General features: G+C 39.2%; 1 protein-coding gene across 3 annotated transcripts in view; it reads left to right on the plus strand.

Moving 5' to 3' along the window:
* Positions 1 to 10,107: 10,107 nt before the first annotated feature.
* ANKRD17 (ankyrin repeat domain 17) overlaps positions 10,108 to 23,318 on the plus strand; it is a 159,346-nt gene continuing 146,135 nt past the window's right edge. For all 3 annotated transcript variants that reach the window (XM_065877900.1, XM_065877898.1, XM_065877899.1), the window contains exon 1: positions 10,108 to 10,521. In XM_065877900.1, coding sequence (XP_065733972.1) covers positions 10,108 to 10,521 — 414 coding nt within the window. The remainder of the gene's footprint in view (positions 10,522 to 23,318) is intronic.

The following is a 23,318-nucleotide window of genomic DNA, read 5'->3' on the forward strand; positions in this document are numbered from 1 at the left end:
CCTGGTCTGGGAGGATCCCACATGCCGCGGAGCAACTGGGCCCGTGAGCCACAACTACTGAGCCCGCGTGTCTGGAGCCTGTGCTCCTCAACAGGAGAGGCCGTGATAGTGAGAGGCCCACACACCGCGATGAAGAGTGGCCCCCACTTGCCACAGCTAGAGAAAGCCCTCGTGCAGAAACGAAGACCCAACACAGCAAAAATAAATAAATTAATAAACTCCTACCCCCAACATCTAAAAAAAAAAAAAAATACACCTAAAAAACACTGAAAATAGTTGGACTAAAATGTCATCAGTGGCTATCTCTAGCTGATGGAATTATATGTTCCTGTGTGTGTGCTTTTCTATATTTTGTTAATGCTCTACAATGAATATGTATTGTTTTTGTATCCAGAATTAAATTGTTTTTACAAGGTAGAGAATTAACTTGGGTGGCAATGTAGAGGATAAAATGGAGTAGAGTAGGATCAGAGGCAGAGAGATTAATAGACTTTTGCACTAGAATGGATGAAAGATGGTAGAAGCCAAATTAAGGCAGTGGTTGTGAGGCAAAGAAAGTAATTAGGTAGTGAGAACATAGAACATAGAACGAATGAATAGGATTTGGTAATCTTGGATCCATTTAGGTTGGAGATAAAGGCTAAGGAAACATTAGTTTAAACACTGTAATTCCATTAGTAACCCTGGATCTATATGGGTTGGGGTGGAGATAAGGGATATGAATTCATTAGTCTTATATATGGTAAATGAAATTGTGAACTTAAATGAGATTCCTTAGGGACAGTATATAAAATAGAAATAGGGCAATGGCCAGAATCATGGGGAACTCTTAATATTTAAGAACCAGATAGAGGAAGAAAGGCCTATAAAGAATAAGCAGGATTGATTAAAAAGGTAAAGCAACTAGGTTATCATGGAAACTAAAGGAAGGAAGGAAGGAAGGAAGGTTCAAGTAGGAATTGGTCAATGATGCTAGCGGAGAAAGCACCGTGCTTGCTTCTGAAGTTTGCTCCCTGTGAAAGGACCTCAATTAGTTCTGGGTCTTCCTCTACACTTGGGGAGATTGAGTGACTTATAAAATTAGTAAATTTGTGAAGAATGTCTGATTTAGCTTTGTCTTCCAACCTCAAAGAACAAGGTTGTCCAGAGACCAAATTCCCATTTGATCCTCCATGCTGTCCCTGTCAAGTGTTGTTGCTAGGAATTGGAGGTATAAATCTGCCTAATTCTGGGGATCAGTTGGCAGGACGATTTGGTTTTCCCACTACGCAACATCAATCAACTTAACTTTATCTGTAATAAAGTGATATTTTGGCCCCCATTTCTATCCTTTGCTTTATTTCCCAAATTGTTCAGAACCTAGGCAAGAAGAGGGGGATTAGTTTACTGGGACCCACTTGGAAACTGCAACAATTGATGCCAAATTCCACACCAGGTAATTTGTGGAATTACCTGGGAGAGGCTAATGACTTTGGCAATTAGGAAGTAATCATAAATCACTATCTTCTTAATAAAGTCAAACAATTTTTCCAAGGAAGGCAATTGAGGAAATGTCTCCATGGAGATTTTGGTGGGACAATGTTAACTACTGCCCCAATCCTTGTTTTGTAAGATTCTCTAAGAATGGGACTATGCCACCCAGGGGACTACATTGGTCAGGGATATTTTAGTTGCACATGTATAAAACGTACCTTGAAATAGCTTAAATGAGAGCAGCAGGTGTGGGAGGGAAAAAAGACAGAACTTAGTGGCCACTTAATTAATGGACAATGGGTTAGTCTATGATCCTGGATTTCAAATGCTATCTGGACTCTAGTCTCTATTGCTTATAATACCTTGGTGTGTTTTTTCTACAGGCATACCTTGCTTTGTTACATTTCACTTTACTGCATTTTGCAGATACTGCATTTTTTAAATAAAAGGTTTGTAGCAACTCTGCACTGAGCATACCTATTGGCAGCACTTTTCCAATAGCATTTGCTCCCTTTGTATCTCTGTGTCACATTTTGTAATTCTCACATTTCAAACTTTTTCATTATTACTATATATGATTTGGTTATCTGTGAAACTACTTTGATGTTACTACTATGACTTGCTGAAGACTCAGATGATGGTAGCATTTTTTAGCAGTATTTTTATTTAAGGTATAATGCTTAAACATGCTTAAGACATAATGCTTTAATATGTTTAACACATAATGCTATTGCATACTTAATAGACTAGAGTATGGTGTAAAAATAACTTTTGTAAACACTGGGAAGTCAACAAATTTGTGACTCACTTTATTGATATTTGCTTTCTTGTGGTAGTCTGGAACCGAACCTGCAATACCTCCAAGGAACACCTGTATATGGTAAGGTAGGTTTGCTCCCTGTTGTGCCAAAGATGGTAAGTGGCAGCTCTAGCCTCAGTAAAATTGTCATACATTACTCCGGAGATTGGCTTGGATATCTTGTCATAAAGATATCTTTATGACAGGGGAAGTCACATAACTGACAGCTTTATTACATAAAGGATAGGAATCTCCTGAAAAGATGGACATACAAAAGTGTTGTTCACTACATTCTACCCTTGGCTACCCGGCACCTATACTTGTGCTTTCTTCAGTACACAGAATTTTTAAAATGCCCTAGTCTAAGACAATATAATTATAACATGGACAACTGAAATACTCTCTTCTCCAACAGGAGACATGCCAAACTCTCATCCAATTTTTCCATCTTGCTCTTGGAAACCAAGAGTTCTAGGTGATATGCATTTCTTAAACCAGGTTTGAATGTAACACATCATGGTACAGCATGATAAAGATAATTTTATTAGATATTGGTATACACTTAAGGAAAGTAAGGGCACTCTAATTAGCTAGTAGATGAGGTTCTTGGTTAGTTAATACGTCCTTTTTTTTTTTTTTTCTTGGCTGTGTTGGGTCTTTGTTGCTGCGTGCAGGCTTTCTCTAGTTGAGGTGAGTGGGGGCTATTCTTTATTGCGGTGCACAGGCTTCTCATTGTGGTGGCTTCTCTTGTTGCAGAGCAGGGGCTCTAGGTACACAGGCTTCAGTAGTTGCGGCATGTGGGCTCAGTAGTTGTGGCTTGTGGGCTCTAGAGCGCAAGCTCAGTAGTTGTGGCGCATGGGCTTAGTTGCTCCGCGGCATGTGGGATCTTCCCGGACCAGGGCTCGAACCCATGCCCCATGCATTGGCAGGCGGATTCTTAACTACTGCGTCACCAGGGAAGTCCAGTTAATATGTCTTGAGTTTGTGCTCTGGAAGGTGCTCCCTGATCCCTTGCCCATAATAAGAGGGTACTGGAATTAAGCAATCATAGGCCTTTGTTTGCAAGACTTGGTATTTTTTGTCTATACAAGTCTCTTACAATCTTAGTTGGTTGCTGGTCACCTTGCTTTTTGGTAACTCTGGTTTAGAAACCAAAAACAGAGATGGTGTGTTAATCTGTTTTCTGTCCCTTAGCAATGTGTTACAAGTTTGGAATGCAATGTCTATCCTCCAGTCAACTAAATTAACTATGTATTTCTAATTTGGCCTTTGCATCCAAAATCATAAGCTGAGCAATGAGTTTAGGGATAATGCAGCTAGGATTTATCTCTGTCCACTTGCCTCCAAGTTGCATCTCAGGGAATGGTTCCTCACAATGGGACTAATTTGTCAAACTTTGTCAGATAGGATATGCACGGCAAGAGATGCATGAGGTGATCAAGAATCAGGCTTTTTTCAGGGTTCCAATTATATCTTTTACTGAGTTTTCAACTCCTTAGCTGTGTTTGCACTAACTTCAGCTCAGGACAGAGAATATGGGTTTTCCAAACCTGTACATTGCAGGTTTAGTTGATTCTCAGTCACATGAATTACTGAGTACATGCAGAAAGGGAGTGCCTTAGAAATATACAGTTGTTCCTCGGTACTCAAAGGTTACTGGTTCCAGGACCTGCCACAGATAGCAAAATCTGCGGATGCTTGGGTCCAGTAGTCAACCCTCCAGATCTGTGGATTCTGCATTTGCAGATTTAATCATGTATGTGGAGTCCCCCAATACTGAGGGCCACTGTATTTATTTTTAAAAATTCGCACAGTTTAAGGGTTAACTGTATTCTTTCTTCTGCATTCATATAGGCAGCTTGAACTGAAATGTATCCCTTTCTTGTAGGACCTTGCTAATGGACACACTGCAAAATCCTGACATTTTTCTACCAATTCCCCTAAAACGTTAACCTTGATACAGATATTGTCTAAGACCTAAAATTTAACAATTTGCTTGCTTGCTACAACATAGTAAATATTAACGAACCTCCTAAGCCAAGGAATCGTTACCACTGTGCATGCCACCTAGACTTACCAGTTTTACATTTCAGGGTGTGTCATTTGTTGACACTGGTATTATTTTATATACTAGTCAGGAATAAAAACCCAAACCTTGCCATTTTGAGATTTCTTACTCTTTTCCAGTTTAACAGTCCGTTTGAATTTCACATCAATTTTGGATGCAAGTTCAGGGAATTCAAAGTTTAACATATTATTAGGCTTTTCTCTCTCTCTAAGATTTTATCTGGTTGCTGGAGGTAAGTCCTTCACTACCATGGCAGTGCTGGAGGGGCATCTGGCCTGCTTGCTGTCTAAATTTGTTGCTGTAAGGTCTATTGTTGATACAATTTGCAATCTATTCTCTCAAAATGTGATTGTTGTGCCTCTGCCCTTACTTTAGAATTTATGGGAGTTAGTGTCTTTTCAATAGGATCCTCTATCCAACCCATGGATTCATACCACAGCCTGTGCCATGAGTTTCAATCACCCTGTACTGCAGCAAGCCTGTGTAAAGCAATTGCGCTCTTACTGTGAATCAAATTTACATACCTTTTAAGGAATTCTGTATCTCCTTTTCAGTTCAGTGTAGTCAAGGAACATGCAGGAGTGGGAGTGGTTATCAATGCTGCCTGGCCATCTGCTTAAACATATTATGTTGCCATTTCTACTTGATTGTAGTTGCCTGTGTTGGGCAAAGTTCCAGGTGGGAAACAGGGCCCAAGCCACAAGCTCCCTGTTTTTGAATTCCGAAGTCTTCCTGGCAGTGTCTATCCCTTACCCCTTAGGGTTTCAACTCTGAGGAGAGAGCCAAGAAATATGTCTCAATTCATGAGCACTTTTTCCCTCTTGCAATACCATCAAGACTGCCTCTATTGTCTTGTAATGATTTCTTTCTCAGACATGTTCGTGACACATGGTGACCAAAGGCCACAGATAATTTAAGCTTTTGCTTAACTTCAGCCAGAGTGAGGTGCCTCTTTCTCAATAATGCTAGCCAAAATGGTGAGGTTGTCTCTGATTAGCTCCTTTTGTTAACCTGCCCATTCCTAAACCAATCCCTATGACTGAGGAATTATGGTACTTTGGTTGGCTTGATTCATGGGCCCACTCCTGTGGTATGGGAGTTAAGACCAGGAAATGTATGGTTGCACCTGGAGAAACAAGGGTAGATCTATATTAGTTAGGACAAACTCTCAAGTATCAGTGGGTCACACAAAAGAATGCATAAGAGGGGCTTCCCTGGTGGTGCAGTGGTTGAGAATCTGCCTGCCAATGCAGGGGACACGGGTTCGAGCCCTGGTCTGGGAAGATCCCACATGCCGTGGAGCAACTAGGCCCATGAGCCACAATTACTGAGCTTGCGTGTCTGGAGCCTGTGCTCCGCAACAAGAGAGGCCACGATAGTGAGAGGCCTACGCACTGCGATGAAGAGTGGCCCCCACTTGCCGCAACTAGAGAAAGCCCTTGCACAGAAACGAAGACCAAACACAGCCATAAAAAAATAAATTAATTAAAAAAAAAAGAATGCAAAAGAACTCTAACACAAGTTAATAGGCAGGCAGCTATCCTCCAAGTGAAGATTCAGGAAACCAGAGTCTTTCCACCTTGTGGCTTCGTCATCTTCAACACATGGCTTCCAATACAAATGTCTTAAGTTGCTGGGGAATGGGAGATGGAGAACTTTTCATGTGATATCTTTTATGGACCAGAGATGCAACAGGAGCTCATCACTTATACTCACATTCCACTGGTTAGAATCTAATTGGCACATCTAACTGGGAAGCCTAATTGCAAAGGAGGCTGGGAAATGTAATCTAACTCTGTGCCCAGAAGAAGAATCTAGTGTCTGCAAGTGTCCACTATTCTGATCACTAAATATCCATTTTACCTCTCTTCCCAAACAAAGAACACATCCTACTCCAATAAAGACAACCGAGAAGTTCTATCCAGTTACTAGTTCGGGATTAAAGTCTAGTTTTTAGGTAATGTGCAGTCCTCTTCATTAGGTCCAGATACAACCTATGAATTAAAAAACACAAGTTATCTCTAATATCACCCCAAATTCCAGGAAACATATTGTACAGTGGTAGATCAGAAACAGATAACTACAATATGCTCTCATTAGGAAAAGAGAAAACTGTGAGACACTAGGCAATATAGATACATAACAATGATGAAATACTGAGCAGGCATTTTGTGGTCCATCTGCTGTGAGAGTGGAGGAAATTTTGATGAGATCGCAATTTAGTTTTGGAGAGGAATTTGTCCTCTGTCTTCTGTATGGCCCAATACTGGCCTCTGAAATGTTTTCTGCCCATTATTACCCATGGCCACATCCTATGTGAGTATTGGGGAGTTGTAAAGCATTTATGCTCTATTTTCTACTTATGCAATTGGGATGGAACAGTTGCCTCAAGGTTTTAACACTTGAACAATATTTGAATCAAGTTCATAATTTGATCAGTAATAAAATTCCTTCAAAAATTTAGTCCTATGATCTATTTGCCTCCAGTAACTACACCCAAAGTTCTTACATAATTCTCTAACCCAATTTATTCCTTTGCTTCCTTGCCCCCGTGTCAGTTTCTCAAGAACTTCATCCCAGCCTCCTTGAGGCCATCGAAAATAACAGCCTTGGATGGAAAGGCCAAAGCCTTGATCTGATTTTTGTTCCGGCACTAAATCTTGGGAGGACTGTACTCAAGGCCTCTTCTAGTTTCATTTTTTTACTGTTCCAGGTCAAGAATTCCAAATATTCCTATGCACTTTCATTTCTGCAACTGTTTCCTGAGCTTATCTCTTTAGCAAAGTCTTGCTAAAAGTAAAATGCTAAAATGCAAAATACAGTATTACTTATACTCTTTTGAACTATTTCTTCTTCTTATTGAGATTGTACTGAGCTACAGTCTCAATAGGTAGGTAATAGTTTTACCCCCCATTTTGCCACTGCCAAACATGGGTCTCCTTCTAGCCTCTGATACCAGTTTCTCCAACATCTGCTGCATCATCAGTAAGCCAATACAGCATATTTTATAGCATAAAAATATGGGGTACTGTCTAAGCAGTACCCCACTTCCAGCACCAATTTCTAGGTTAGTCATGGTCATTCTAGCTCCTGTAACATATGAATTCTCAAATCTCAATTTTCTCTCTACAAGAAGTCCAAAAAGCAGTGTTTCTAATTTGGAGGTGTCTGTCTTCCAAGTAGTAATTTAGCCATTCATGCTCCTTCTCTCTTCTGGCTCTGGCATCTTCAAAATACAGTTTTTAAGATCACCATACTCACTAGCTTCAAGTTGATGGACAAAGAGTGAAGATGGAAGGCCTTCATTAAGCCTGGAAATGAGCATGTCACTTCCTTTTACATTTCACTGGCTAAAAGTCATTCACATGACCACAAATAACTAAAGGGAAGTTGGGATATTTAGTCTAGCTGTTTGCCCAGGAAGAAGAAATAAGTTTCATGAATGACTAATCAAGTCTCTGTTACAAGGTTCTAAAAGGAAAAAAATTGCTACGTAAAAAGAACAGAAAGTCACTTCAGGGGCTTTGTCCATTCTAATAGGTGTGACCTTATTCTAATAGTTCCAACAAAATAATCATTTCCCTATTATATAAAAGAGTAAGAATTCATTTTGTTGTAAATAATGGGATTACTTCAAACAGAGTATTTGTGATAGTGTGATAGGTACATAAGTCAGACTGCAGAGGGTTAATAAGTGAAATTCAGATAACAAAAAGAGACATTGAATGTAGAATACTCTTTAAAGCTTGGTTGTGAAGGAAAGGAAACACAGTGGAACCACAAATGTAGAGGACTGAAGACAGAAAAGATAACAGAAGAGAACTCAGGGATTGGAACTAGAGTAGACGGATAATTAATCTTATATAAGAGCTGGGAGTGTCTCATTCCTCTGATATTGGAGGAAAGGAAAGATCCAGAAGTACCTAAGTTTCTAGCATTTGGAAAATTGAAGGAGTTTGTGACTAATAGCATCGATCTTCTTGTGAAGTTTGAAGTAAAGTCACATAATGAAATGTGGTTGGGATTTAAAGACTGCAAAAGTATTCTGGTGGGAAGGGAGAAAAAGGTGCTGAAGAATATATAAGTAGGAGGTTAAGACCTAAATCTGTAGTGTTAAGATACATAATGTAGTGTACTGTTCTGCACAGAACTTAGCAACCGCTGTAGGAGAGGAACAGGCAGATGATTAGCACTTCGTGTGTATATTTACTATAACACTTATTACACTGTAAAGCCCCAGGAAGCAGAGACTTAGATTTTATAAACTATGCACACAGTAGGCACATGATGAATTTTTGCTTGAATGAATTGATTCAATCATTGCCAATTCTGCCATAGTACTCTGTAGAGTACTGGCAACTGCCCACATTTCATATGGTATGCCAATGCTAAAAAGAAAAAAAAAAGGCTAAAAAAATTCAGGCATACTCAGCTAAACTTAGCAGTCTTAAAACGGCAACTACGTCAGCTGAGACATACTTTTTATCTTGTGCCAGTACATCTTTCTTTGATGTTTCCTTCATTTTCCTTATGCTACTGTGTTATTGAACCTGAAAGGGATAATTCTAAGTTCAATAAGCTACGTTGTTATTCCAAAAGTCCTGAAAGTTCTTCAGACACCTACAACTGAACTCACAACCCCCTTCACAATATTCCTTTCAAGAGATTCACAGACAAGGATGACTACTTATGATGCTTACTTCACAGATAAAAAGCTGAGTAGGTGAGTGGTGGAAGGACAAAATCGGGGTCATTCACTGAATCGTCAGCAGAGTCTGGCACAGATTCTGCTTCCTTCTCCTGTCTTCTCCCCTTGGAAACTTCAGAGTTGTGATCGCAGACTTCACTTAGTCGAACTCCTTTAGGTTACACAGGTGTAAACTCAGGTTCAGGAAGTCTGACCCAAGACTTAGTCAAAGTGGGCTCTTTCCTTTACACGACGCCATCTCTCAAGATCCACAGCCCTAACTCACCATTTGGCGGTAGAAAAAAATGGCCAGAAACGAAACTACGTACAAGAGTCCAGAACCAGGCTCCACCTCCCGGATCAGGCAGTCCGGGCCTCCAGCTAACAAAGCGTCTGGTCCGTGCTTCGGTATGGGTTCCCCACCCGGCCCAGGCTGCTCCTCTCCAGCCTGCCCGCCCGCCCCCAGCACCGCAGCACTGCCCGCCCGCGGGGGTCCAAGACTCGACCCTCGAAATCTCACTTTCGTGTTTCGGCCACCCGCGCGCCACCGCTCAGGCGACGGCTGATGGCGTCATCCGTACTTCCGCCTGCGGCTGCGTTCTAGTCATCAGCGAGGAAGGAAGAAGGGAGGTCTGAAGGGCTGTGTGCGGGGGAAATAGCGAGGAAAGAGAAGAAATCCGGGTGTAGCGGGCGCTACGGCAGTAACCGCGGCCCTCCTCTGTCCCCGGCGTCCCCCCATCGGAAGTCGCCCTAGGCACACTTCCCCCGACTCTGGGTAGTCTCCCCTCCGCTTGATCTCCCGACACCCCGGTCTCTCTCTTCGCCTCTAACCACCCCCTCCTAGCTCCCTCACGCTCCCTCCCTCTCCCTCCCTCCCATCGTCAGGCTCCCCGCCCTTAGTATCGCGAGACGAGGTGAGAGCTGGCGGAGCGGCGGCGGCGGCGGCAGCAGTAGAGGTGACCGAGGCGGTGGCGGCGGAGGCGGCACCGAGCGCTGTGTTGGTCCCGGTGCGGCCGAAATCGCGGTAGAGCGTAGCCCCTACGCCCCTCCCCCGTCCGCGCCCTCCCTCTTTTCCCGGAGATGGAGAAGGCTACGGTTCCGGTGGCGGCGGCGGCGGCGGCGGCAGCTGAGGGAGAAGGGAGCCCCCCGGCGGTGGCGGCTGTGGCGGGCCCCCCCGCGGCTGCACCGGCGGCGGAGGTCGGCAGCGGCGTTGGCGGCGGCGGCGGCAGCGGGGCTTCCTCGGCCTCATCTCCTCGTGGGATGGTGCGAGTCTGCGACCTGCTCCTGAAGAAGAAGCCGCTGCCGCAGCAACACCACAAGGCCAAGCGTAACCGGACTTGCCGACCCCCCAGCAGCAGCGAAAGCAGCAGCGACAGCGACAACAGCGGCGGCGGTGGAGGCGGTGGCGGAGGCGGCGGAGGCGGCGGCGGCACCAGCAGCAACAACAGCGAGGAAGAAGAGGACGACGACGACGAGGAAGAGGAGGTTTCTGAGGCAAGGGCCTGGTTTCAAGGGAAGGAGGGAGGAAGGGAGCGTAAAGGGTAGGGGCCAAAGGTGGGAGGGGACTTGCGGTGGGACAGATTCCTGTGGGCTTGATCTGTCTTAGGGGCCAGGCTTTCCACTGCCCGCTTTCTTTCCCCGGCCGAATTTGTGAGGTGTGGACATGTGGGGGAGGGTAGCTGACACGTGGGGGTGGGAGGACCACGGAGTGCACAGAGTTGGTGAACAGCACGTTACCCTGGCATGGTTCACTCGGTTTAGGATGGAGGGAATCTCTTAGATTCCCTCTTTGCCCAGCCGGCGGGGTCGGCCTTGGGCCAGTAGGGCCGTGTTACTCCTGGGGCGGGGGCGGGACCAAAGCTGGAGGGGTAAGATAATAGGTAGATGATTCTCGTGAGGAACGACTAGGAGGTTGGTAAATTTCTCCCACTTGTGAGGTGGAGGGGAGCAGTTTTGGGGGGAGGCAAGGTTGTAATGGACTCAGAGCTAGGTATTTGTGTACGTGAGAGACACGTGAGAAGCTGTACTTTTCCATACTGTTCTGCTGCAGGTTTTTTTTTTTTTTCATAACTATTGTGGCTGCTGAAGTAACCTTCACTTCCTCAATCTCTCAAGGATTTTGGATGAACTGATCTTATGTCCATATACATTTATATGTAACTCAGTGGATGAAAAATATGTTTGATCCTTACATGTACATACTCTTACATTTTCAAATGCTTCCTTGGTGAGGAAGAATTAAGCTAGGCCCTGTTGCTTTCCACGTAACGTCAGGCAGCTGAAGAGTCTGCTTTGGAGCCAGGCTTGGTTGTGGTGAGTTGGAATAGGAAGGCCTCTTGGTTTGTCCTAGTGATCTGGTTTCATAATAACTGTTTATAATTTTTCCTGGGTCCACAGACAGGCGGCGTTGCAGGACCTCATTCTTCAAAGAAGACCATTTAACCAAAACTCAGTAAAACATACCAGCCATACTGAGAACAAGCGAAGAAGAGTTAGCCTTACTAGTTAGCAGCTCTTTTGTAACTCTTTTGTCCACTCCCTGAAATGGAAGCTTGAAAATCTTGATCTGAAGAAAGTAGTTGTAACTTAAGGCAGCAGAAGGAAAGCAGCTTTAAAGGCTGATTATAAATTAACTTATAAGAGAGAACAACTGAATTATCTAGAAGTACCACTTGCCATTTATTCTTTTCCACAAGCACAGCTAATTTTGGTAAAAGGCTGGTTTTTCGAAAATTGCATTATTGGAACTTGGGTTCCCTAATTTCAAATAGGGAAATACCTTTTAAAGAATTTGAGACTTGTCTGTTAGTAGAAGACCAGATTCTCTTTGACCTCAGGCTGGATGAAGTTATATCGGTAGAGATGTAATAAATAGTTCGTGCGTGTATACCAAAAAGATGGACACTCCCTGCTATTTCATTTAGCCTACTGAATTCTAAGGGTAGGTTTGTAGTGATAGATTTTGTATTGACCTAGTTGGGTGTTTCAGGATAGTGTGTTGCTCAGCCTGCATATGAAACAGTGAAGAGAAGGATGTGACAGGATCCTTATTTCTAGTAAAATCTATTATATGGTAGTTAGAATCATTCAATTGTATTATTTTTACAGAGATGAGAAACATTTTAGAGATAATCTCATCTAACCCGTTTATTTTAAAAATGAGACTTTTTTTTTTTTTTTTTTTAAGGAAACTGGTTGTGGTGGTAACAGCAAAAGTGGAAATCAGAGTTTTCTAATGATTCAGACCAGTATACTTTTCATGACAATTTATTCCCTGTATCTCCCTCCTGACCTTTTTCAAAGGTCAATTGCAAGGTAACACAATCATGCAGCTATGGGCAAAATACCAATATTTTATTAAGATTTTAAATTCTCAGATAAAGTATCAAGCTCTGGTTTGGAACTTAATATGAAGTTGAGTGCAGTACTTACTGAAATATTGTTCTCTAAACTTCACATACCTAGATAGTTCTGTCCATTTGAATTGAGCCAAATAAGCAAAACTTTTAGTAATTCATTAAATCATGTAGAATAGGCTTAAGTTTGTAGGTGTGTTAGTTTTGTGAGTTGGGTTTGTTTTCCTTGGAAGATAGGAATGGTATATGTTGACTGATCAACTAGGGGAGTGTTTTCTTTGTTTTTAATATGCTTTATTCTGTCTTCTGTACAGTGGTGTAAACAGTGGGTTTGTCATTTGTTATGGAGCTGAGTCAGGAGAAATAAGTGGAAGAAAGCACAACCATTTGTATAAATCTATACAGGTACATGATGAGGGATAAGCAGACAGGAGGACAGTATGTCTCTGCACCTGCCTCCATCCTTGACCAGAATAGAGAAATAAATAAATGTAATTGTCACTGTACACTATAAGCTAAATGGATGAGTTGTGCAGTGTTTTTCATTTCATTACCATTTTATTGACATGTTAGCAGAAGTTTAACTTTCTAGAGCTAGGAAATCTTGTGGCTAATACTTAATTGTACTTACTTCCTTTCTGTTATTGGCTACACAATGAAAAATATGGATAACGTCTTTGAGATTATTCTTCCAATAAAAAAATCATTGAAAGGTTAAGAAGGAGTAAGAAAGGTTATAGTTTTGGGATATTTAACCTACAAAAGTGGAGGATAATTTAACAAGAATATATTTGTTTACTTCGATGAAATGCTAGCTGGATATTTTGTATATCTGCTGAAAGAGGGAACACTGGAAGGAAAGGAGATTCAATTTAAATAAAAGCTTTATTTGAATGTTCAAGAACAAGAATCTAATTTTTACTAAACGTTAGCGTAGGTTATTGAGAATTGGATTTTCTCTTCAGTATTTCAGAATAAGGATAATCATGTTTTAGATAATTTGTGTAACTTCAGATATTCCTTTACCTACCTCCCCAATCTGATGCAAAACCTTAGATCAAAACCTGAAAATTGCAGTAATTTCCTCAGCTTTCAATGGGTGACTAACCAATATAGAAAATAGAAATGTATTTCCTAACATAAAAGTTGTGATGCACATCTTTTCCGATTAGTGGATTTCCGATTAGATGGAGCTTGGATTCATATCTTTGGTCCATCACACACTACGTTTGTGATCTTGGGCAAGTTACATAACCTCTCTCCAGTTTCCTTATATGTTAATGGTGATAATAGTAGATTCTGTCTTATAGCATTGTTTTGAGAATTAAATGAGTTAATACAGTTTTCATGTATTCCCATTTTCACCCTTACACTGTGGTGTTGTCATATTTGTTTCGTTATTCATAAATGTTTGGAGTTTCTACTATATGGTAGGAGTTTTACTGTACTGAGTAAGCAGCGGTGAGCAAAACTATTTTAAGACATTGATTTAAAAATATACCAATGATTAAATATAAGTTTGAGGAAGTATGAGAGTGAAAGCAAATGGTTAAATGTATATCCTGAATAAAGTATATGAGAAGTATACAGATGTTCGGAGGGGATATTCATACTCATTTTAAAGGCAAAGATACTAGGTTAGAAGGGTTTTAGGTAACTTCATTAGGGTCACGTAGCTGATAAGTGGCAGAGCGGACTTAACCTGTGTTTGTTTGATTCAAAGCAAAGCCTGCCTATTCATTCACTCATTCACATACTCTGGTATGCCGTATGATGTTGAGTACGACATCAGTGATGTTGGCATTTCAGATGAGTTAAAACAAATTCAGATAGCATAGGGGAAGATACGTTTTGGCAGTAGGACAACCACTGAAGACAAATTAGCTACCCTGAGCTTTGCTTTTCTTGTTCTGAAAAGCTCATTAAAAAAAAAAAAAAGAAATACAGAGAAGTACAGATAAATATATTCATATTTCCACCATTTAGAATTAACAGTTGCTAACAGAATGAAACTTTATAGTGAAAACCACCTTGTCTAGAGGCAATCTTTTTGCTTCTCCCTGCCTTTCAAGACTTAGGCTTTTTAAGGTTATCTTAGAAAAAAAAAATTTCCTTTTAAATAGGAGATGTTAACTTAGGGTCTGGATAGGCTGTGAATACCCTGGAGTTAAACTCAAGATTTTGTTGAAGGTGCTTATAAGTTGTTGTTGTTGTTTTTTTTCTTTTCTTCCCTTAACCTGTAGTATGTGTGTAAAACTTTCATTAGATACCATACTCAGAAGTATATGACCACCTCCTCCCTCCTTCCTACCTTGTTATTTTGAAACATTCTCACTGCGTGGTTGTGGGAAATCAGGCGAGCATTTATATGGATTGTTTAGAATTGGGAAACTTGCTTCTAAGGTAATGTGGTAATGAAGAAGGCATATTTATGTTGTGAAGTAGGGGGTCGCAGATTTATCTGTTCTTTCTGGTAAATTAGCCCTATGCCTACTCTCTCTTCTCTTAAATTCTCATATTTTGCCTTTTAATCGATGAAGCATTTTCATCTAGTCTGCTATGTTCTGTCAGATCCAAAGACAGAAAACTTGTCTTACATATCTCTCTATCTCCTACTGCACCGTACCATGTGTGTTATTAATAAATCATAGCGTCTTACCTTTGCTAGGATTTGGTGAAGTCAGATCTCTGAAGTAAACATAGTTTATAAATGTATCTTATTTAGTTACTTTGGACATATTTGGTACCTCAAGTCTTTTTTATTTTTTTAAAGATTTCTTCTTTTTTTCAAAATATTTATGTATTTATTTATTTGGTTGCATTGGGTCTTAGTTGTGGCAGGCGGGCCCCTTAGTTGTGGCTTGCGGGCTCCTTAATTGCGGCTTGCCGGCTCCTTAGTTGTAGCATGCGAACTCTTAGTTGCAGTGTGCATGTGGGATCTAGTTCCCTGACCAGGGATCTGCACTGGGAGCGCAGAGTCTTATCCACTTGCGCCACCAGGGAAGTCCCTGGACCTCAAGTCTTAAGGTAACAGAACTTGGTTGCAGCTATTTATGGTGGACCCGTCAGATGCTTTTATGGGATTCTAATTACTCAGTTTAGTCTAGTCATTAACCTCACCAACCTAATTGGAGCTAGTATTGTGAAAGTTTTAACTGTTGAATAATCATCAAAGCAGTACATTTTGACTCCCAGAAATTCACTAGACTATTTGCTAGACTGCTTCTACTAGCATCCAAATTAGACCATCAGTTGACTAGGAGGTTGATTTTTAGGCCCTTGAGAGTATTTGCACTTATGACAGTATATTCTGCATTTTTTAAGGATAATTTAGTGGCTTAGGAAATGTGGATATAATGAGCTTCCTTATAATTTTTCCGTACTTGACCATAGACAAAAAGGAATTTTTACTTCCTAATGGTATGTGAATTAGTGCCTGCTGATACCACTTATATTTTTGTTAGGACCGATAGGGGGCACCAACATCCATGGTAACCTATTCCAAATCTGACTAACTTGCTTCAGCTTTCACCTTTTGAAAAAAAAAAACCAAGTCATTAGGGAATAGAAGGTGATGGGTAAATATGAATACTCCTTCGAGTGCTTGGAACCTTACCTTTCTGGTAGAGTTATGCCTATCCATTTGCCACCCAGAAGCAAAATACCCTTCCTGACTTAACGGTGTTTTTACTTCTTAACTTTTTTTTTCTTTTGTCTTTAGAAACTATTCTTATTCAATCATGAGGGGAAGTGGAATTGTAGAGCATTATAGGTATCATTTTATCATGATTTGTAATTTAGGGTTTTAATTATTGAAAAGGGACATGCTGGAAATTTTATCTACCCCAAGAATGCTATGAAAAAATCAATATAGACTTAATTATTGAAAGCATAACTTAGGTTGGCTTCTGTCATCCTACGAAACTCATAAACATTACCTGATCTTTTTAGAGTTGACTTTTTACGTTTACTTCAGGGTGAAACTAGAGATAAAAGAGGGTCAGGTGGAAAAACATGTAAATATCACAGTACTTTAGGAATTCCTTTTAGAGCCAGTATTATTAGTGTTCTTATAGATAATTTTGATATATAATAAAATCTCTGAAAGTATGCAGATAGATCATATTGAATTGTACTGATGGGAATGGACAACAAGATTATTGAGAATAGATTGAAAATTTTAAATAGGTTTATATGAGTCATGGGTAAAAAAATGTGCTTTTTTGATTAAATGGTCTGAAACAAAGCATACTTTTTCAGTAAAAGTTCAACATAATGTTAAACAAGGTTAAATAAGTTATTAGAGATAACCAAAGTCATAATTCTAATTTTAAATAATGCTAAGATACATCTGCAAAAAATAGATTATATATATTTCTGCCTGCTGTACCGTGAAAATGATTACTAAAAGTAAGGAAGTTCTAGAGAGTTTAAAAATGATTGGAGGGTGAGGGATGGAATCCATGATCAAGGAGGACTGCTGATTATCCTTAATTATATTCTCATTGCTCTTATTATTTAATGTTCAAATTAACCAGTTACTCAAACTGAGTCACAACATGTATTAGTGTTATTTCAATTTTGAAAATAAGTAAACTCATTTCTCATTTCTTGAGATTATTTGAAAGTATAGACTAGACATGGCAAATTTATGAAACTAGTTTATAGCTGTGCATCTCCAGTAGGGTGTATTCCCCTCCCGAGTTATCATTTGGTCTCATTTAATCTTTAATTTTTTAATCCTTCCTGCCCCCCAGTAAAAAGAAAGGAACAGAAAAGAAAAAAATAAAAGTGGAGAAATAAAAGACCTATCCTAAAATTAATTCTTGGCTTGGTCTTTCCTCGTGGAGTATTTTTTAATTAAAGAACATTTGAATGAAAAATATTTCAGAGAGATCTGTGGAAAAATTGGTTTCATCAGTTTTGAATTTGGAATAAAAAAACATTAACATGAAGTTCTGTTTTCCTTTTCTTCTTTCCTATTGCCCTAAATCTGAAACCTGAGAAGAAAAGGAAGTCTTCCTGTTTGTGTTACACCAAATCTGTTTTCAGTTTAGTCTTTAACCCCATTATTGTCTTTTCCCTTCTCTGTACCACATTTCCCTCTTGTTTTTTATATGAAGTTAATAACAAAAATAGTCCTGTTGCAAAGCCTCTAGTGTAGTTCTTACTAGTGTGAGATTTGGTATAGGAGTTGATTCTTTTACTTGCCAAACATTTATTGTGTATCTACTATGTGTGGCTGTTTTTACTATATAATAATCTCAACCATTTCCTTCTCAGGGAATATGAAAAAGTTAGCTATATTTAAAATCATAGCTCTATATAGTTAGTAAAACTTTTAAACTTGCACACGTGAAAACTTAACAGAGTGATGGAATTCTGTTTTTTATGATTTTTAGAAGATAAGTATCACTATTAGTATATTTTTCTAACTAAGTTTATTTAAGAGGCATTATTGAGACCTAGCATAATCACTTCGGAATTTTGAGGGTTTTGAAGAAATTGAGACATTATTCCCAGCTTCATAAAATTTAAATCTTATTGAGACAAAATTAATAATAATTTAAAACTGTGAGGATGATTTTAATCCTGTATGATTACTTTACTTGGGAGTCTAACAGTTTTCAGTGTATCTGTGTGCCTTTAGAATTGGTCTCATTATAGGGATTGTTCTGTTTTTGCATACTGATAGTGTAGACTTTACATCTTTTATGAGTATCTCTTGGAATACTCACTAATTTGGGGTATTTTTTTTTATTTAAAAAATTTTTTTAAGATGAGGCCTGTTGTGTGATACTTTTTTAGAGTTACACCAAAGAAACATTCATTCTGATTTTACCCTGAAGATTTTGTAGTAAGAAAAGAGGTAGCTATACTAGTATACTTATGGTTGCTGCAGGTAGAGATGGGTTAAAATATGAAAAATTGATTTACAGGGCAATATCAAGTGCAATGTTAAATATCTTTTAAATTAGATCTTAAATACAGTGTTTCTATAATTAAACATTATTAATTAATTAAGCATACATATTTGTAGAAACTTACACATATTTGTAGAAAATTTGACAAAAATCAAAAAATATCTAAGGAATACAAAAATCACCTAATCTTTTTTCCAGAATTAATCATTATTATTTGAAATCATCTTTGCATTCTTTTTTTCCTCAGATAATGATTACATATTTATTTAACTATAAAAACTAGTGACGCTTGTTTTGTAAAAAAAAAAAAAAAGAGTCTTCTAATACATGAAGGTTTTATCCAACTCTTAGAGTAAATGCTGCTAACAGCTTGGTGTATATCACATGGTCTAGTTTCTTTGTTGATGAGAGTGAGTTGAATGAGAGAGATGGTGTGGGTGTGGGTATGTGTGTGTGGGGGGGGGGTGTCTGAGAGAGTATGTTAGGATTTGGCTCATTCTCATTTACTTATGAATGTTTCACAGTATGATGTTCATAATTTATTTGATCTTTTATGTTGGTAGACAGATTGTTTTCAGGACATTGCTATCACATACACATTGCTGAAGTGAACATCCTTTTACAGTTATTTTTGAGTACAAAAGTATTTCTTTGGAATGGATTCCTGGAAATGGAATTTAAGGGCCAGAGGTTATTCACGTGTTAATTTGATAAATGCTCCCAAGTTTTACTTCCATCAGCAGTGTGTAAGAATGCCACTGGATTTGATCATCTTAGTTTTTAAAATCTGTTAAACAAAAAATAGTGTTTTGTTTTCCTTATTACTGTTGACGTTGAGCAAATTTTCCTGTTTATTTTTTATTTGGATTTCTTTTGAAAATTTCCTGTTTTATCTATTATTACAGTTGTTACTTATTCTATTAGAGTTTTTTTTTTCTTAGTGATTTGTGATGCTGTTTATATTTATGGGTATTAATCTTTCACGGTGTTGTTGCAACATTTTCTCTGTTTACATTATTTTCACAACGTAGAAAATTTTTTATTTTTTTGTAGTAAGATGAATTATTCTTTTATGACTCCTTCTTTACCCCAGTATTTAAACAAAATTTCTTAGATATTTTCTTTTGATACTTCTATACTTTTTTTCCCAAAGATACATGGATATCTTTTTGGATATAGTATTTAATTGTTTATCCATTTCTTATTTACTCTTTTCATCAGCATTTGACCTTGCTGACCAATCCTTGCCTCTTAAAAAGTGCTATTCTCTTTGCTAATGTAATACCACCCTCTCCTGTTTTTACATTACTAGCTGTTTTTTTTGGTCTTCTTGCTTCCTCCCACCCCCTTCACTGTACATCCTTTGGTTATTTAGTACATCATTGCTCATTCCTGGGCCCTTTTTGGTCTTTTATCTGCTTACTTCTTAGGAGGGCTTTTATCTGCTTACTTCTTAGGTGATTTTATCTAGTTTTGTGTCTTTATATATGCATCTGCTAATGACTCTCAAGTTTATATCTCCAATATAAACCTTTCTTCTTGAGTACCGGGCTAAAACTTCTGGCCACCCAGCAGTTGTACAAACCTTTCTTCCAACACATAGTCTTCTTTCTTCCTCAAGAGAATCAATCCAAAGTCCCATCTGGATACTACATATAGCTCACAGTGTAGGATATCTACATAATGCTTGTCCTCTTAATTCAGTCCAGTAATCTGTAAAATAATAAAAAACGTATCTATCCTTCCTTTGCCCAACCCATTGTACAGTGGTGAATAGGAATAGGATAATCATAATGACAGCTTCTTTGGAGAAGGAAGGAGTAAGTAGACAGCAGTCATTGGTCCATAGTAACAATGAAATCCTTCTGGACAGGAGAAGACTGCCCTGGCAACTATGTAAAATCCTTGGTTAAACTCTGATTTTGCTCTCTGGGAGGAATGCCCTTTTGAATATTGTGTGTGTCCTTGGCTTTGTTCTTTGGTGATTATTCCTTGTTATCTTCCTTTGCCACATCTGAAGTAGTAGGCATTTGAGATTGCAAAATTTTTATGGCACTGTACTAGTTGGCATACATTTAGGGGCTGCAGGGTTACTTAAAGTCCAGTTATAGAGTTGTATAGGCCAGTAATGTGGTTTGATGGTAAATCTGTCTCAAACATTTAATAGATTTTTGTTCTGTTTTCTTTAAGTCAGTACCATGTGATATTAACTACAGCAGGTCTCTTTTTGTCATATTTTTTTTTGAAATCAACTCATTCTCTTACTTCTCTCTCTACTAGGCCTTTTCCTTTCTCCCTGTGTTACCTGGCTACCTTGAGGGCATCTGAAATAATAGGCTTGGGTGACATATCAGTCAAGATTTAACCAGAGAGGCAGAACAAGTAGGAGGTTTATATATGCTAGATAGATAGATAGGTATATATTAAGAAATTTATTACAAGGAATTGGCTTATACAGTTCTGGGGGCTGGCTAACAAATCTAAAATTTGTAAGGTAAGCAGTTGAAAAGGTAAGAGCTCAGGCAGGCTGGAACACATGTGCATATGCTGAAGCTGTTCTCCATAGGCAATTAGAAAAGGAAGATCCGGTGAAGGGATAGCAGCTATAGACTCAGCTGGTATTTGGAGTCACATTTGTCAGGAAGAATCCAGTCTCTTTTAAGAGCTCAGCTGACTAGGTCCAGCTCACTAAGGATGATCACCCTAGCTTATTAGGGACTTTAATTATATCTGCAAATCCCGCCCCCCACCTCTAACAGCAGCACCTAGATTAATGTCTGAATAACTGAGAGAAAGTATTTACCAAATGGCTGTTGCCCTTCTTTCCTCTTAGTTTACCCTAACCAAGTTGACACATCAAAAATCATCATAGGTGGGAAAGAAACACCCTGTACCTGATCTTTGCTACTGTCTGACAAAGAATCTTTGCGGTCAGAAACTTAACTCCTTGTGTTTGGAATGCAGAAACAACTGCCTTTCCCAAACCTGAGAGACCCCAAATTAGACTGTTATAGAGTAGGGTTTGCTACTGAGAGATCTTCTCTCAGTGGCACTATTTTTGTGTCTATCTCTGCTTACAAACTGCCTTATTCACAGTTGAGTTGATCTTTCTAGTTATTCTTTAAACAGCTAATACATCAATATTTTGAGTTTTTCTAATTGCTTTTCTTGGAGCTCCATACCTGGTAGTCTTGTGGTGTGCCCTACTCGTTATTGCAGGCAAGAGTTTTACAAGATGCTTTGCTACTACATAAGACTTGCTGGCTTCGCAGCCTGATACGCTTCCTTGCTACCTGCCTTCTAAGCCTTATCAGAATTTTTAGGAATTTGTTATTGCAGCATTCCACTACTAATTTACTGTATTAGTTACGGTATAGGATGGGTTATTTGAACAAAGAGACTCTAAAATACATGAAGTTCAAACAGGGTAGATTATGTGATAATCTGGGAGTAGTCCTTCATGTCATTCGTAGATCTAAGTTTCTACTGTTTTGTTACACCATCCCTTAACCTGTGCTGTCTAATATGGTAGTAACTAGCCATATATGGCTACTGAGCACTTGAAATGTGGGTCTGGATTTTTAATTTTATTTAATTTTAAATTAATGTAATTTAAATAATCATATGTGGCTAGTGGCTACCATATTGGAGAATGAAGATATAGAATGTTTCCATCATCACAGAAAGTTTTATTGAATAGCTGTGCCTTAGAGTGTTGACTTCATCTACAAGTTCTAATCTGGTTTACCAGCATTATGTCCATGTTTCACCCTATTGTGGGCTGAATTGTGTTTCCTCACAATTCATGCTGAAGCCCTAACCCCCAGTATCTCAGGATGTGACAGGTTAAATCAGGTCATGTAGGGTGTGCTCTAATCCAGTCTGACAGGCATCCTTATAAGAAATTTGGACATAAAAAGAGACACCAGGGATGTGTACACAGAGAGAAAAGGCCATGTGAGGGCACAGTGAGAAGACGGCTATCTGTAAACCAAGGAGAGAGGCCTTAGAAGAAACTACACCTGCTGACACCTTGATCTTGGATTTCTAGCCTCAGTAACTGTGAGAAAATAAATTGCTGTTGTTTAAGCCACCCGGTCTATGTATTTTGCAAGGCAGCCCTTGCAAACTAATACACAGCCCATGAGAAATAAGAAATAGAAAAGTGAGCACAGATAGCTTCCTTTTAAGGAGTTGACCAAGAAATTGCAAACATTACTTCCTGTTATATCCTGTTGGCCAGAACTTAGTTGTATGTCCATACCTAGGACCTAGCTCTTGCTCTATGGCCATTATACCCAGATACAACTTGTGGGAGAAGTGTTTTACTAAAAGAAAAAGGGGAGTGTGGATATTGGGGGATAATTAAAGACTTACACCAATATAATTCTAGGATTACATTGTCCTTATGGCTAGCAATATAAGAAAAAAAGTCACTTCTGGCTCCTGAAATATTCTTTTTGACCTAGTTTGGGTCATGTGTCCATTCCTGAACCAGCAACTTCTACTACGGAAGAAGATTTCTTTGTTCAGGCCTACATCATGTCTTTCCACTCCATCTTGGAGGTGGACTAGGAGAGGTCATTCCCACCTGAGCCATCTCTCTCCATCTTTGCTGCCATCACCCTAGTGCTGGCTATTATCTTACTTAGACTTTATAGCAGCCTCCTAATTTGATCTCCTAGCTTTCTCTTCTGGTCTCACCATACTCCATTTATTATTCATGCAACAACTAAGCTAATCTTTCTGAAATGTAAATCGTTATTTGACTTCTCATCTCTCTTAGAATAAAGCCCAAACTTCTAACTTGGCCTTAGGATGTTATATTGACTCCAATAAATGATTGTCTTTTGTCTCTTTTTCAGTATTTATATCTGTCGTTTGTTTTTCTTCTCTTATTGCATCAGATTTGAACAGGCCCAAAATGTTGAATAAAAGTGGTAATATAGGCTATCCTTGTCTTTCCCTTGTTTTAATGGGAGTGCTGTTGGGTCACTATTAAGTATAATCC

Source organism: Phocoena phocoena, chromosome 5 (assembly GCF_963924675.1).
Source record: "Phocoena phocoena chromosome 5, mPhoPho1.1, whole genome shotgun sequence".
Classification (NCBI taxonomy): Eukaryota; Metazoa; Chordata; class Mammalia; order Artiodactyla; family Phocoenidae; genus Phocoena; species Phocoena phocoena.